The 16761-nt window shown below is 39.6% G+C and overlaps 1 protein-coding gene across 2 annotated transcripts in view; it reads right to left on the minus strand.

Moving 5' to 3' along the window:
• The window catches only part of FBXL5 (F-box and leucine rich repeat protein 5), a 43590-nt gene extending 27053 nt beyond the window's left edge, over positions 1-16537 (minus strand). Inside the window, exons 1-5 of one of the 2 annotated variants that reach the window (XM_018049744.1) lie at positions 16333-16537; positions 7826-8041; positions 5191-5286; positions 3678-3864; positions 427-609 (exon numbers count right to left, since the gene is read on the minus strand). In XM_018049744.1, coding sequence (XP_017905233.1) covers positions 427-609; positions 3678-3864; positions 5191-5286; positions 7826-8041; positions 16333-16416 — 766 coding nt within the window. In that variant the 5' untranslated portion in view covers positions 16417-16537. The remainder of the gene's footprint in view (positions 1-426; positions 610-3677; positions 3865-5190; positions 5287-7825; positions 8042-16332) is intronic. The other variant, XM_018049745.1, reaches the window with a different exon arrangement.

Genomic DNA, 16761 nt, shown 5'->3' on the forward strand with positions numbered 1-16761 from the left:
TTTAAAGCTCTGACAACCGATTAATTTTAACTTTCTGTTATGGAAAATTCCAAACGTAGTCAAAAGTAGGAATAAGTAGCATTAAACAGGCAGGATAACGAACACCTATCTACCTATCACCTATCTTCAACAATTATCAACGTTTTGCCAATTATTTTTCATTCCATCTCCAATTATTTTTTCCTAATTATTTTAAAGGAAATTGCACACATCACACAATTCACCCATGAATACTTAAGCATTGTTAGCTTTTACAAACTGTATATAAAGAAAGACCTATAATCTAACTATAAAACCTAGCTTTTAGTCAACCTTTCAGAGTTTCCCTCTCTAGCCTTGCTTATTAATGTCTATATGTGTTCACCTTAAAAAAAAAAAAAAAAAGGACAAATATTTTTAAAACAAATTAAGCATCTCTTTACCTACCTCTGGCCCAATGAACAGGGTAAAGATGCTTCCAGAGTGATCCAGTCTTCGCCAGCTGAGACCATTTAGTGCTCACTTGACTGCAGCGACATAATTCTTGAGGATTAAGATAACTGAAAATTGACACCATTACCTCAGGAGGAAGATGACTTATACCTGTGGATTGTTCTGACACCTCTGCTTCTGAAATAAAAAAGGAAAAGTTTAACATTAAAGGCTATAAGAGCAAATGCAGTAAGAAATTACAATCACATTTCTATAAGTAAAATCCAGTGCCTAAAGTCCACTCCTTCCTGCTTGCAAGATGTGAAAAGGAAATAACATGGATTAGAGGTAACATGGAGATGTTAAACTGTTAAGGATCTGCAGGGTTAAACTATCATGGCCCAAATCATACTGCATCAGTGTGAGCTACAGTAATGAACAGAGAACTGACTTCCTTTTACAAAGGCGTCACCAAAAAAAAAAAAAAAAACAATGCCCACTTTATAGTATAAGAAGCATCATTTGAAAAAGGAATCCAACAGGTTACACAGCTTTAAGTCAGCAAGTATAGAGTCAGTCAGATTATGAGATCTCCAAGGCATTTATGATGACATACCAATCTCACCATGTTTTCCGTTCATGCTCAACAAGTATTTCCCTTGTGTTTGTTTCCTCTTAGATTTTCATGTTTCATGTAAGAGCTCGTGAAATCTGACCTCTTTAACCTTTCGGTGCCCTAATCTACTTATCCTATTTAAGAGCCAGTTGGATATGGAACAGACTGGTTCCAAATAGGAAAAAGAATACGTCAAGGCTGTATATTGTCACCCTGCTTATTTAACTTATATGCAGAGTACATCATGAGAAACGCCGGGCTGGAAGAAGCACAAGCTGCAATCAAGACTGCTGGGAGAAATATCAATAACCTCAGATATGCAGATGACACCACCCTTATGGCAGAAAGTGAAGAGGAGCTAAAAAGCCTCTTGATGAAAGTGAAAGAGGAGAGCGAAAAAGTTGGCTTAAAGCTCAACATACAGAACACTAAGATTATGGCATCTGGTCCCATCACTTCATGGGAAATGTATGGGGAAACAGTAGAAACAGTGTCAGACTTTATTTGGGGGGGCTCCAAAATCACTGCAGATAGTGACTGGGGCCGTGAAATTAAAAGACGCTTACTCCTTAGAAGGAAAGTTATGACCAACCTAGATAGCATATTCAAAAGCAGAGACATTACTTTGCCAACAAAGGACCGTCTAGTCAAGGCTATGGTTTTTCCTGTGGTCATGTATGGATGTGAGAGTTGGACTGTGAAGGAGGCTGAGAGCCAAAGAATTGATGCTTTTCAACTGTGGTGTTGGAGAAGACTCTTGAGAGTCCCTTGGACTGCAAGGAGATCCAACCAGTCCATTCTGAAGATCAGTCTTGGGTGTTCTTTGGAAGGAATGATGCTAAAGCTGAAACTCCAGTACTTTGGCCACCTTATGCGAAGAGTTGAGTCATTGGAAAAGACTCTGATGCTGGGAGGGATTGGGGGCAGGAGGAGAAGGGGACAACAGAGGATAAGGTGGCTGGATGGCATCACTGACTCGATGGACGTGAATCTGAGTGAACTCCGGGAGTTGGTGATGGACAGGGAGGCCTGGCGGGCTGCAATTCATGGGGTTGCAAAGAGTCAGACACGACTGAGCGACTGAACTGAACTGAAGTGAGACAATATAATGTAAATATTTCTAATGCTGGTATACATTTACCAAGGATCTTCTGTCAGCAACTATTACAGAAAACAGTCACTGGATATCCAATCACCTATAATGTATTATTTCAGTAGCAAAATTCCAAAGGAAAACTGAAAATGAGATATACAATAAAGAATGTAAAATAAAAAAGTTTCATCATTAAAGTAGTGAGGAGAATTTGAACATGTTATATATTTGTCTTTCACAAAGCAACTTAAAGAAATGCTATCATAAAATTACTTTAACCTAATCCTTTTCAAATGGCAAATATTTTAAACACAACACAGCTATAATTTACTTTGAAGGAATGGGAAAATTCAATGTAACAAGTGTGGTGTTTTTAAATCCTATGTTATAATTACAACTAAACCAGACACAACAGGTCTTGGGTTGGTGTGTAAGGCAGAAGCTGTACTTCAGAGTGAAGCACATAAGCTTTATGGGTTTAATTACAGCCTAACCTATAAAAACAATTTTGTTTCAACACGTTCAACACGCATCTCACCTACTTTGTTAAACAAAAATAAGAGAAAAGACCAATTTCAAAGACTTTGAAACAATTTAAGGAATGTCATTGCTATGCTCATCTAGCAAAAGCAAAGGAATCTTTACTAGCCTAAGGATACCAATAATTTTATTTAACGATGTTTTAAAATGCAAAGTTATTGAAGAAAAGAATAAAAATGAGGAAATAGTCTGTTAAGAAAAAAAGCAGGCATATTTTATTTCCATTTGTGATTTTCTCAAAGTGACTATACACAGGAAAACCATGCCTCTCTTACTCACTCCCGTGTATTTCTGCATATAAGCTATGAGAAAGGGTAAAGATCAAACTATAAGCATTAAATGATTTTGAAAACTGATTAAAAAAAAAAAACAGGGACAGATACAAACAGCCACTGTGGTCAGTGGAGCTCAGAAAATTGGATGACACTGCAAAAGTGCTCTACATGGTAGTTTCCAGTAATTCTGATTGAAAATAATTAATAATACCTAGTATTACTGAAATATTATTAAAATATTAAAGAAGTAGTATTGACAGTTATTATTGCTAATCAATATTATCATTATATATAAACTACTTTAGGAAACACTATATTGCGTGTGGCCCAAATAAATGAGCTGTATAAATTATCACTGCTGTTTAGTTGCTAAGTCTAGTCTGACTCTTCTGCAACTCCATGGACTGTAGCTCACCAGGCTCCTCTGCCCATGGGATTTCCGAAGCAAGAATACAGGAATGGGTTGCCATTTCCTTCTCCAAGGGATCTTCCCCAGCCAGTGATAGAACTCATGTCTCCTATATGGGCAGGCGGATTCTTTACCACTGAGCCACCAAGGAAGCCCATAAATTATCAGAGACAACAATAAATTCTAAGAAACTATTGTCCTCAATTAAATTTACTATACTTGAAAAGAAATGGCTTCAATTATTTTTCAAACAAAATATTAAGTTCATAACAACAAGAAGTAAACGGCCTTGGGATGAATAAATCACTAGCTATCTAAACATATGACTCTCACCTTTATCTGACTTTTCATCCACAGAATATTTAAAAAACTTCTGCCGCTCCTCAGCTTGATTCCAGAGGCTAAGACCTCTAAGGAGTTCTGCAGTATCCTTCTGAGAGCAGTGCTGTGCAATCACTTTCTTTTTAATATCCTTAAGCTCTTCATAGGTAAAATATTCCATTAACATGGGCTGAAAAACCTAAAAGAAACACAATACTCATAAGGAAACATGCTTAATTAGTTTTGTTTTAATCTACATCTTTTGAAGTATTAATAGCTCAAGTGTAGTATTATGACCACATATTTGGAATGTATAAAAGCTGCTGTTAACACTAAGCTAATTTACCCAAAACTTGCAAAGAATACCACCATCAGGATCCTTCTTTCTACGGCTTTCTCAGTCAATTTGAAAGTATTCGACCCAAAGGTCTTCCTGAACACACTGCATCATACGCTCTTAATCATCCTCTTCTGGTGAGACATTTAAGTCAGTTAACTGTCTTCTGCCACTACAGCAACTGACCTCTACCCAAGCAGGGCCTCTGAATCCTATGAGAATGGTACCCAATGGGCTGGAACCAGAAAAATCAGAGCTCGATGACACCTTCAACTATTCAATATCATCTAGGAGATTTCGTCTACAAAACAGACGCTTGGTCCCAACCTCCAACTGATAGAATTAGAATCTTCAGAGGTGGAGTCAAGGGCACTTTTCTTCCTTTGTTCCACAGATAATGTCCGTGGTGCGTCACACATTAGGAAACACTGCTTTAGTAACTCAGTGGTTTTAGAACTGGTTGCATATTTGCATTTTACAGTGACTTGGGGAGCCTTTAAAATATACCCATGTTAATATCTACTTTTCATATGATTTAACTGATCTAGAAAGGGCTTAAAAGTATATATTTTTTTAAATAGCCATCTGATTATAAAGTGAAGCCTTATTACAGTGAGAACCACTATAATATCTGATTTACAGCTGAACAAAAATCCAGTACCTCACAAAATATTCCCTCTATTCCTTTCCTGATACTCACCCTACTTTAGAGAAAACAGAGAATGAGGAAGTGTTTTGCTCATCCATTCAGTGACATCCTAACAGGCAAGCACTAGGCATAAGGCTGCTAAGTTCAACACCACCATTTAATTACTAAAATCCACTACTAAAAAAAAGAACATTAAAAATGTTTAAACTTAGGATGAACACAGAAAACATTAAAAATATATATATATAAAAAATATTCTAATGGTTCAGAAAAGACATTAGAGGCATAAAAAGTTAACATTCAACACGGTACATCCACACAGTAAAATAAATGTGTTTTGAGTACATGAATTCATCTTTCATTCAATGGAAAGCAATAAGCTCTCTAAGGAGACAAAATTAATGCTTTTTCCCCTTGGGTTTTTCTTTGTTTTCTAAAATGTTCTAGAGGTTCATCTTCCTATGTATTATTCTGAAGAATCAAAATAACACTTTTTAATTTTATAGATCAAAATCACAAGGAGGAAAAATTATACTTACCTCCTCTTCCTCTTTCATGTGAGGAAGAAAGTCTCTTGTAAAAGCCTCCAGTCTCTCTTTCAGTTGTTTTGCATAATTTAACTGCTCATACTCATTCTAGAAATAAAAAATTGTATTCTATAAAAATTTTGCCTCTTAATTTATATCATATCTGATCCTATAAAGTCCGTTTGAAATGTTACTTGAAACTTCAGAAAGAAAATCAGACTAACAAATACCAAAGTGGGCTCTGTACTTTTCTAAGTACAAAACATGGCCTCAAAATCTCTTTAAAGAATCCTGACATCCTTTACTAATGTGATCTACTTCTTTTTAAAAAGTCTAGAATAGCAAGCACTTGCTCAAAACTTCTGATTTCTAACGCATGTACTTATACCATTTTAATATGTTCATTTTCCTAATATACCTCTAAGCAGTCCACAAGAGTCTACTAGACTCTATTCACTACAAAATCCCTTTAAGGTCGCCTAGTGTATCCTCCACTCAACAATTCAGAATAGCTGTTACATGACCCTGCAGAACACCATATACACTTCTAAAGGCAAGGCTCTCACTACAGCTTGAAGTAAAGCACTGTAATCCTGGACAACAGCTAAACTGTTTCTCCCCATTCGAACTAAGATCATATCTCCCTGTAACTTATCCATCGCTACATGTGGAGAATTTACAAAACAGTGAAACTGATAGAATTCAGGAACATTTTATTCCCTGCTGAGTCCTCTCTAGTCTCCTCCTTTCTGAAATGATTTATAGTCAACTGCTTCCTAACAGTCTATCCAACGTCCTATTCTCTCAGGATTTTACACATTTTCCCTAAGCATACTCAAGTTTGCTTTTCCAAACCAAACTACTCTTCCAAGCTTGAAGCCCAACTAATGCTTCCTCTTGCTAATCAACATCCACCTGGACTGCACAAACAGGCCACACTCAACTTGTCCATAATGGATCCCTTCATTCCCCACGTGTCATCTATATTCCCTAGAAAGTCAAGCTCGAGTCTCAGTTTCACTTTGTTCCTCTTTCTCCTTTCCCCCCTTTACATGCAAGCACTGGTGGTGTTTAGCCGCTAAGCCATGAACGTTTCTTGGGACCCCACGGACGTTGTCCGCCAGGCTCCTCTGTCTACAGGATTTCCCAGGCAAGAATACTGGAGTGGGCCGCCATTTCCTCCTCCAGGTGATCTTCCCGACCCAGGGATCGAACCTGCTTCTCCTGTACAGGCAGGCAGATTTCTTACCACTGAGCCACTAGGGAAGCTGTTCGCAAGCACTACCTTTATCAATCTCATGTCCTACGTTGTTCTGAAGCCTGTTCCCTCCCCTCTATCTTTGCTAGTCACTGCTTTAGTTCTGATCTTAATCATTTCACTGCATAGGTAATACATGAACAAAATATGAAAGAGCATAATGAAGCATTTAATAAATACCACCTTCCTTCCCAGTACCTCTCCCAGGGCAGTCTCCCACCTCCCTACAAGTGCCTACCATGTACTCCTGACCATGACAATCATCTTTTTATAAAAACCATCCTGCTTGAGCCTTTTCTTTCCCTTCAATCCATCCTCTTCCCTGCTGCACAACACTCTTTCTAGAATATAAACTTATCAATGAAAGGTCCATGGTGGTCTGACAGAGCTGCAACTGAAGTCCATGATTCACCAAGCCAAAAGGGGGACAGAGGAAGATCAAATTTCAAATACCCTATAATAAATAAATATAATTAATAGAGAAATTTCTCTACACAATTATCCTAAATGATACCCAACAATATCTTTAATCTTATGTTACACAATTAAAAATTATTCTTTGTAATCAGCCCTATGGCCCTGTTCATTCTAAGTAACAATCTTAGCTTTGGTGGTGGTTTAATCACTAAGTCGTGTCCAACTCTTGTGACCCCATGGATTGTAGCCTGTCAGATTCCTCTGTCCATGGGATTTCCCAGGCAAGAATACTGGAGTGGGTTGCCGTTTCCTTCTCCAGGGGATCTTTGGGACCCAGGAATCAAACCCAGGTCTCCTGCATTGCAGGTGAATTCTTTACCAACTGAGCTATGCGAGAAGCCCATCTTACCTTTAGTCACCAATGACTGCATCTCCTGGGGCTTCCCTAGTGGCTCAGTGATAAAGAATCTGCCTGTAAAGCAGGAGACCCAGGTTTGATCTCTGAGTCAGAAAGAGCCCCTGGAGGAGGGTATGGCAACCCACTCCAGCACTCTTGCCCGGAGAATTCCATGGACTGAGAAGCCTGGCGGGCTACCGGCTATAGGGTAGCAAAACAGCAACTAACCAACCACAAAGAGGTATGACAAAGATGCTCACAAACCTGAGTCTTCTCAGGCTTCACTGAGTCTTCTCAATTAGGCTCTGACCCTGAGGTCTGTCCTTGGCCCAGTTATTCCAGTTTCAGCAAAAATCATCCAGAATCAGTTTATCTACCCTACCCCCATCACCCTCAGCATTTGATAACCCTCAATTATCTATGCATCCTCAATCTCTTGCCACCTTGGTCTATCTTCAGCAAAAGGCAACAAGGGTCAGTCTAGCTATCATCTGCTATGAAACACTAACAAGTTTTGCCAATGACATATCAGAAGATGGCACAAGCTGTGATAAATATCCATTTGTACAACTCACCTTAACATTCTTCAGACCCTTTTCAAAGAGGCTAAGCATCTCAGAGAGTTTATTGTCAGAATGAACATTATAAATGGTCTGGCTGCGTTGCTGAAGCAAACCAATGATGTATTCATTTTCAATCTGCTCATGCATTTTGAACTCCTTAAAAGTAGCATACAGAGACTGCAGAAGAGCACGGAAATCATTGTTGTTGGAAAAGTTGGTTTTAGAAAGCTGGAAAAAATTTAAAGAGAAGTCATAATAAGTACATGCAAATATGCATCAAAAGGAAATATTCAAATGCATTCCTATTTAGTTTTGTATAGAGCAAAATACCTCCCTTACACTTCGTTAAAGCAGAAAAGGAAAGTCCTAAATTATAAGTTTTAATGGTATAATAAAAAGTGCCCCAGGTCAGGAAGATGTTGATTTCTGAAGGAAAGGATGTATACACCAACAAATCACACAGTTTCTTTAAGTATGAGATTAAACCAGACTCCCTCAAAACCTAAAATTCCATTACTCTATATTCTATATACTAAATTCCATATACTTAATGCAGATACTTCATAGAGTTATATGTAAACATTAAAGGAGCTGTGTTAGGATAAAGTGACACTCTTTTTTCTTTGTTCAAATGCCCTGTATGCTATTATACTACTTTTATAATATAAAAAATTCAGAAACTTTCTATTATAAATTGTTTGAATTTTAATATCAAAATGAGTCTGATCTGTTCAGAAAATAAAGTACTAAGCTATTAGAACATTATTAGATAATTTTAGGAGAACTCTTTTTTTTTTTTTTTTTAAAGAAAACCACAGTAAACACTTAGCATTTTATATAAGGAACCATGTACTTTTCTAGAGTGGAGGCACTTCAGCAGTACAATGTGACAATCTTGTACATCCGGGCATAAGAAAGTACATGCTCTTGAAGGAAAAGGCTAACAATCAATGAAAATATAAATAAATATATACACAGTCACTTTCTCTAATTCTGTTCAACAAGAGAAAATGACAATCCTGATATAATTTTATTTTTCTGCATTTAATGTCAAGTTAAATTCTCATGTTGAAAGCATACATATTATCAAGAAACTTGATTCAAGCTCAAGTTCAAAGTAATATTCAAACCTTCTGTTATCTCCACTGTCATATTCAATCCATCTTCTATGATGTCAATTCCAGTTTCAAAACCCATTTTAAATGTGAAAATCTAATTAGGTTAAAAAAAAACACAGAGGAAATGAAGAAGAAGCTACAAACACCATACTTCCTAGACTTGTTCTGCCAAGTCTAATCTAGTATCCCGAAAATGGAGAGGAATCTATGGTGTCTTAATTGCCTGTTTTGGGCAAGAAGACCAGGCTCATGGCGCAGCATCAGAAAGATGACAGACTCCTAAAGTAAGACTATTCCACTATATAATTTAACCAAGGATCTTCTGTGAAAGGCAGAGGAATGAGGCATAAGGGTCATTTACAAAAAAACAGACGTTAGAGTCAGATTCTCTAGGGGTGGTTCCCTCCTACTTGTCTACTAGGCTCAGTAACTCTGGGCAAGCTATTTTTCGCCAGTGTCTTAGTTTCTTCTCCATATTAAATGGGAATGATAAAACTACCTGTACTTCACATCGCTGCTGTGAGATTAAATTGGTGCTTAGCAAATATTAGCTATCATTACTTTGAAATTTAATCATTCATTTTTATAAAAACTCATGTGGGTTTTTTAACCTTATTCAAATATTTAATGAGCAGCTATTATAAGCCAGTCACTGTTTCTGGTAGTTGGGATAGCTCAGTGAACAAAACAGACGTCTCTGCCTTTATGAAGTTTACATTCTAGTGATGGGAAATAAAATAACAAACTAACCACAATAAATAAATTACTTATAACAGGTGCTGGCAACTTTTTCTGTAAAGGGCCAGGTATTTTAAGTTTTGTGCGGCATACCATCTGTAGCAACTATTTAATTAGTTGTTGTAGCACGTAAGTAGTCACATGAATCCATGGCCATATTCCAATAAAACTTTATTGATATTTGTGGGCACTAAAATTTTAATTTCATATATTTTTGCATGTCATAAAATATTATTCTTATTTTTCCCAAAGACTTAAAAATGTAAAAATCATTCTTAGCTCCTTAGCCACACAAAAATAACTGACTGGATAGAGTTGGTTAACCGAAGGTTGTAAATTTTATCCTAAGAAATGTCACACAAAATTACAACAAAATTCACTAGTGGCTAATCTCAGCAAATACTATCATGTGTCATCATATTAAAAATGAGTCAGTAGAGATGTTGATGAGAGGTATAACAAATGAAAGCATTAATGATAACTGTAAAATTTTTTAAAAAACAAACAGGATAGCAGAAAACTAAATAATGTCCTCATGCAAGTTATGGAAAATAACATCTGCAAAGACACACAGGAAGCTTGGCATACGTTCTCACTGGACTACTAGAAAATCTTTCACATTTAGTAACAAGCTCAGGTAAAGACCAGGTCATGCTACAGACTGAGGACCCGAATCAGAGGAAAGGACTCCGCAGTACAGGGTCAGCTCCGCAGATTGGTTGCAGATGCTGACTGCAGCCAGCCTGCTTCAGTGTGAACCCATCTCTGCCGGCTTCGTCCCTTCACTCGGCTTCTTCCCCAGTAAACAGGTCTAATGACATTAACTACCTAATAAGGCTCTTGTGGCAATAAGTTAATACATTTAAAGAACAAGGAATATAACATACATAATCCTACTTAGGTTTTTCTCTTATCCCTATGAAAAAGTGAAAGTGAAAGTGTTAGTCACTCAGTTGTGTCCAACTCTTGTGACTCCACGGACTGTAGCCCGCCAGGATCCTCTGCCCATGAGTTCTCCAGGCAAAGAATACTGTAGTGGGTTGTCATTTCTTTCTCCAGGGGATCTTCCCAAGCCAGGAACTAAACCGAGATCTCCTGCATTGCAGAGAGATTCTTTACCAACTGAGCTATTTAGCCCAAATAAAGTTATCATTAGAAGTCCTTATTCTACCCAACAGTTTTTCTCCACTTGAAAAGAGCAACTGTCTTTAACCAGGTATCTAAAGTCAGTGCAGTGAAAAGAATAACCTGAGCATATACAAATTAACTTTTTAAAAAGTTATGTAGATGAATCATTGCTTAAAATTGCTTGCCTCTGCAAAGTTATTCAATCATAGAGACTTGATTGAAAAAAATAAATAAATAAACCTAGACACTAATAACATCGAGGACATACTGAGGCCTACATGTGGTAGGTACTATACTAAATAATTTCATGTATTACTTAATTTTTAACAACAATCCTAGTAAATTGATGTTACATTTACATTTTATAGGTGAAAAACCTGAAGCTCAGAGAAAATAACTTATCCCAAACCATACAACTCGCAGACACAAAACAGAGATCAAGTGTCTGGGCCTGTGAAACCTACTTACTTCCCACAAGATACCATGGTAGTCTCTATCATGAAGCCATCTTTTCAGATCCAACAGAGTAAACTGTCAGTGCTTGCTCTAAAGGACTCCTTCTCACTAAGAGGTTGGTTTTGCCCCCCAAGGAACGCACGGACAAGGTCTAGAGACTGTTTAGTTGTCTCTACTCCATCTTAGTGGGTATGGCAGGAAAGGACTAAACATCTACAATGCACAGGACAGCCTCCACAACAAAGCATCATCTGGCCCACAATGTGAACAGTGCTGCAGCTGAGAAGCACGGCTCCAAAGAAGTGTTTTTTCAACCATGCTTAACCACGACCTTTAGTATGAAATACTGTCCAGTCCAGAAACATACACGTCACAGACACTTCAACCAAATTTCAGGAAACAATACTTCCCTCCCTAACCTGTGAGGTACTCTTTATCATTTACTTTTCTATTTCACGTTTTTAATGCTATTTCTGATCCACAAAACTGATTCCATGACCCACTAATGGGTCACAGAACTCATTCTGAAAAACACTGTAGGATTATAGAAGTTCCAAAGTGACCTACAAGCTTATATCCTCTGATGTATGGCAAACTTAACACAGGACCAGGATACATACAATCAACAAATAACAACATTCAGTATATTGTATCTCCTATATTTTCAAAGAATTTATAACTGACTTTCTGTCTCAGACACTCTACAATGTAAAAATCATACTTACAGCCTGGCTTTAAACTGATGTGAAGTTTAAAGACTTATAAAAGACTATGTATTAAGTTCAAAAACAGATATGAAAAACAGCGTAACAAAAACTCAAACAATATTACCCCAAGTAGTTTTTACTTTTTCGTTCCTCAGCCAGATAATCCTTTCATTTAATCAAGACAGATTTACACTAAATGAAGAAACCTTAGTAATTATCTGCTCAAACTGACAGAAAACCTATGAACCACCAATGAAATGTTCGCATAAAATCATGTAATTAGTAATAAGGAGCAGAACCAGTACGGTAACACAAAAACATGGGCTTCAGAAAGGAAAAAAGAGTCCTAAAGACGAAAATTCAGCCTCTCCTAATTACTAGTTGGGCTTCCCTGGTGGCTCAGACAGTAAAGCGTCTGCCTGCAATGCGGGAGACCCGGGTTCGGTAAAGTGTCTGCCTGCAATGCGGGAGACCTGGGTTCGAAGTTGAGTGAGGTAGTTTGTTAAGTTATTAATACTTAACCACTAAGTCTGTTTCCTCATCTTTAAATAAGGACAATACCTGTCTCACAGGGCTCTTGTAAGGATTAAAAATAAGAAAGCGCGTAATAAGAATGCGTTGAATTCCCTTTTCTTTCCCCTCCTTAGCTCTCAATTCAATATTCTCTCCAATAAATCAATCTTCCCAATGTCAGTCAATAACAGTCTTAACAGGTATGCAGAGAAATAGAATAACAAGGAAAACTTAATATATTCTTCATAAAGATATACTCATTCAATTTTTTTTTAAAATCTGTTCAAAGTATTCTGAGCTTGTTTTCTCCATAAGGTTTTGGTCATAAAATGTCCTATCTTTATAAAATGATAAAATAGATGGCATAAGATTCTTATCTGAAAAACTTGGGCACTCCATAAAGCCTCCACCAAGTTAACTTTTTATAGCTGGTCAACGTGTAAGTCTAGAAATCTCTGTACCATGCACGTCCTTACAACCATCACATACTTTGCTCTCAGAGATCAACTCAAAGAGACTGTAAGCCCACTTCTGGCCCTTTAATGTAAAGCTGACCAAATATCACCCCCTTTGCTTCCACCATAGGTCATCTGGATTTCCACACAGCATAAACCTTAAGACAATCATCTGAAGAACAGAAACGGTCTCAAACGGCCAATACAAGCTATTACAGGGCCGACTGACAGTAAAAACTCCACGCTCACTGGCAGAATTAATGCTGTTAAGTTTTGAGGATTAGGGAAAAACTGAGGCATTAGAATAAACTGGAAAAAGGATGTGATCCAATATAAATATTGCCTAAAATCAACCCAATTTGGAAGGTGAGTGAATTAGCAAGATTTCATAATAGATTGTCACCAAAAATTTTTTCAGAAACTATTCTGGCTTCATACAAAGAAAATTAAACTAGGGATCAGGATCCTGACTTGGCTTCCATTTGGATCCATCATTGACTACTTATGCAAACTTGGTCTAACTAATCTAAGCCTACATATCGCCAGCTATAGAACAGAAATATCTCTGCTTTTACCTAACTAAAAAGACTGCTATCTGGATAACAAGAGTAAAAAACTTTTCCATAAAACCTTCTATAAATGTTAAAAGAAAACCCATGAGCAAAGTATTAAATTAGGTATTATACAGCAATATTTAATACAGCTCACAACTTCAGAATAAATTATTCTAAATAAACTAGCCTAAGCACATAAATAATGGTTGTTACTAATAAACAAACGAATGCTTCTAAAATATACCATACTTGAAAAGTCAATATTCAAAATAAAACTGACTTCTTTATAATTACTGAGCACTCAGAGACAACATAAAGAATACCATGAATTAACATATCTTGTATCCTTTTAAGTACAAAAACTAGTTCTCATTTTCTGAGGTTTTACTATATGCTGTTTGGGTTGGATACCCCTTGTCTATCCAAACAAAGGCAAAAGTTGAGGTGAAAAATGAATAAAAACATATAGTCCTTTGAGCCAATTCAGCCATCATAAAATACTTTTTTCTCTTCTAGCCCCCAAGGACATACTAGGAGAAATTTCAATTAACTATTAGCATCAAAAAGAAATCCAGATGTAGAATTCCTATGCATTTTTCCCCCTAAATCACCTTGGTCTCTGATCCACAGTTTATAAAAATTGGAATTAATCTTCCTGATGAATATATACAACAATCTAATTAATTCAAAATTAATGACAATTTTAATTTCTGATATATCAAATTGAAAATGCCTTCAAGAAGGTACACTGAACTACCAAGAATCTTATTTGACTAAAATATTGCTTTTAAAAAGGGCACTGTATTTTCAAAATTTGTTCTAACCTTCTCAATCACCAGGTAATGACACACAACATTAGTGACTGACTGCTTCAAATTTTTTAAATAGGGCTGATTAGTCTAGCATGTTGGAGAAGGCAATGGCACTCCACTCCAGTGTTCTTGCCTGGAGAATCCCAGGGACAGGGGAGCCTGGTGGGCCGCAGTCTATGGGACTGCACAGAGTCGGACACGACTGAAGTCATTTAGCAGCAGCAGCAGTCTAGCATGTAACTAAATAAAGTTGTGATCCTTAACTATTTGGGGAGGGTCACTATCATTTGGAATTGTGATGAAAGCCATTAAGCCCTTAGAAAAATGCACCAAAATGTTCAAAACGATTCCAGGTGGTCTTGAGCTGCCTCTCCCCAACCTATAATAGAAGACTTCACATTCTATTACTTCCTCATTAACTTTACCTTTTCAGTTCCGAGAAAGTTAAAAAAACCTCCCCATTTTTTTTCTTTCCTGCAATTGAAAGATAGTGTCAGAATAACTAAGTTCAAAGGTCAGAGCAGGTAAAAACACTACAGTAGGCTAACTCAAAAATCCAAAAGTTATAGACTTAACTGACCACTTACCCACTTATTATGTTTCTCCTGGATAAGTGGCTCTTACCCTTGGCTGCAGGCTGGACTCACAGAGAACTTTAAATTAAATACCTGATGCCAGGTCCCACCCTCAGAGATGCTGATTGAGGTGGTTAGGGCATCGGGACTTGGGACTTTTAACAGCTTTCAGGTGATTCTAATCAGCAAAGAAGGTTGAGAACCACTATCCTAGACTATCCTGGTATTTAAACCGATATCTGAATCGTGTGTTTTTAATTTTCAAAATGGAGAGAGGAAAAAGATGGTTGTGGATGCTTTTCTAAGTGTGGCCTGGCACTGAACACTGAGGGCATCCTCCAACCAACTCACTGGGCTGTAAGAACACCTCTTTTCTCTCAACAGTGCTGTCATTTCTGAAAGTTCATCAAAGTTGACTTCTACGCTGAAGCATTAGAGGTCTTTAAGTGCTTTTTTGTTTGATTCACTGCTACACAAAGCAGGATTGCCAGAAGGTCTCAGAATACCCGTAGGTGGCCTCTCCCCAACACAAACATTTGACAAAAATGCGGACTCCTAACACTGTTTTAAAATCATAGGCAAAAAGCCCTGGGATAGCTCCACAAATGTGCTTTTTCAGCTTTAGGCTGCACCTATTGAGAGTACAAAACGGCTCTCGCAGTTCCACCAACTTGTTCCCAGGCCCTTTTATTCGAGCCCACGTAAAGAATTCCAGCAGAGAATAGCTGTCTCATAACAAAACCGACCTCCAGTAAACGCTCCGGACAATCAAAGTTGCAAGGGGGAAAAGAAAAAAAAAAAAAAAAAAAGACCGCAAATAAAAGAGTGAATGTTCTCTGCTTCGTAAGCCACGAAACCTTTCTCCCACATCAAGCCCCTGCAAAGCTGAGGGCGCTTAAAAAATAATAATAACGGGCAGACGGAGTTGGGAAGAAGATGCAGGTCAGGGGTTCAGAAGGATGGATGAGTGATAGTTAAGGAGGCACGGGGAGGCTCCCCCAAAGCCGGCCGGGGCAGGGCGGAGGGGACAAGGCTGAAAGGGGAGGGGGTGCAGCTGCGAGGACGGCCTGCGCCGCGCGGAGGAGGCCCGCAGGTAGCCGGCCCGGGTCCCCAGGGGTCGGCAGGGGGCAAGGGGGCGAAGGTGCCCCGCTCCCCCAGGGGACCCGGCGGGAGGCCCGGCGCGGCCGCGGGCAGCGCGCCCCCGAGGGCGGCGGGTGGCCAGGCCCTCGGCCTGGAGGGGGCCGCGCCGCGAGCTCCCGGGGGCACGTCCGAGGCGGCCGGCCCGGCGGGGCGCGGGCTGCCGGGGAAAGCGCCGCGCTGACAGCTGCGCAGGCGGCGGTTCGCGCGGCGCGCGGCCCCTGGACGCTGAGGGCGCCGCGCAGGCCCGGCCCGCCCGGAGACCCGGCCCGCGCCTCTCCTCCGCCCGCGCGCCGCCCGGAGCCCGAGGCCCCGCACAACGGTACCTTGTCGCAGTAGAGCCCCACCAGCTGCTTCATCCGCCAGTGCGGCGCGGTGAAGACGTCCACTTCTTCGGGGAAGGGCGCCATCGCCACCGCCTCAGCCGCTGCCGCCTCAGCAGCCGCGGCCGCCGCCTCTCCATAGACACCCTCGCCGCGGGGCAGAGGCGGCGCGCCCCCCTGCGCATGCGCCCGCCCCGTCGGCGCGCGCGCCCGGGCTGCCCGGCAGGCGGGGGCGCGGGGGCGCGCGCGGGCCGCCGCCGCCATGCGGTCCCCGCCGCCCCACGTGACCCTTCGCGCTGTGGAGGCTCGCGCTTCCACCTCCCAGCTCCACTCTCGTTCCTCGTCTGCCCGAGAAAGAAACCGAGTCTTTTCCCCTGTTTGTTTCTCTGTTAACGTTTCGCGACAGAAAAGACACGATCTGAGGGGAGAGGG

This window comes from Capra hircus, chromosome 6, assembly GCF_001704415.2.
Source record: "Capra hircus breed San Clemente chromosome 6, ASM170441v1, whole genome shotgun sequence".
In the NCBI taxonomy this organism is placed as follows: domain Eukaryota; kingdom Metazoa; phylum Chordata; class Mammalia; order Artiodactyla; family Bovidae; genus Capra; species Capra hircus.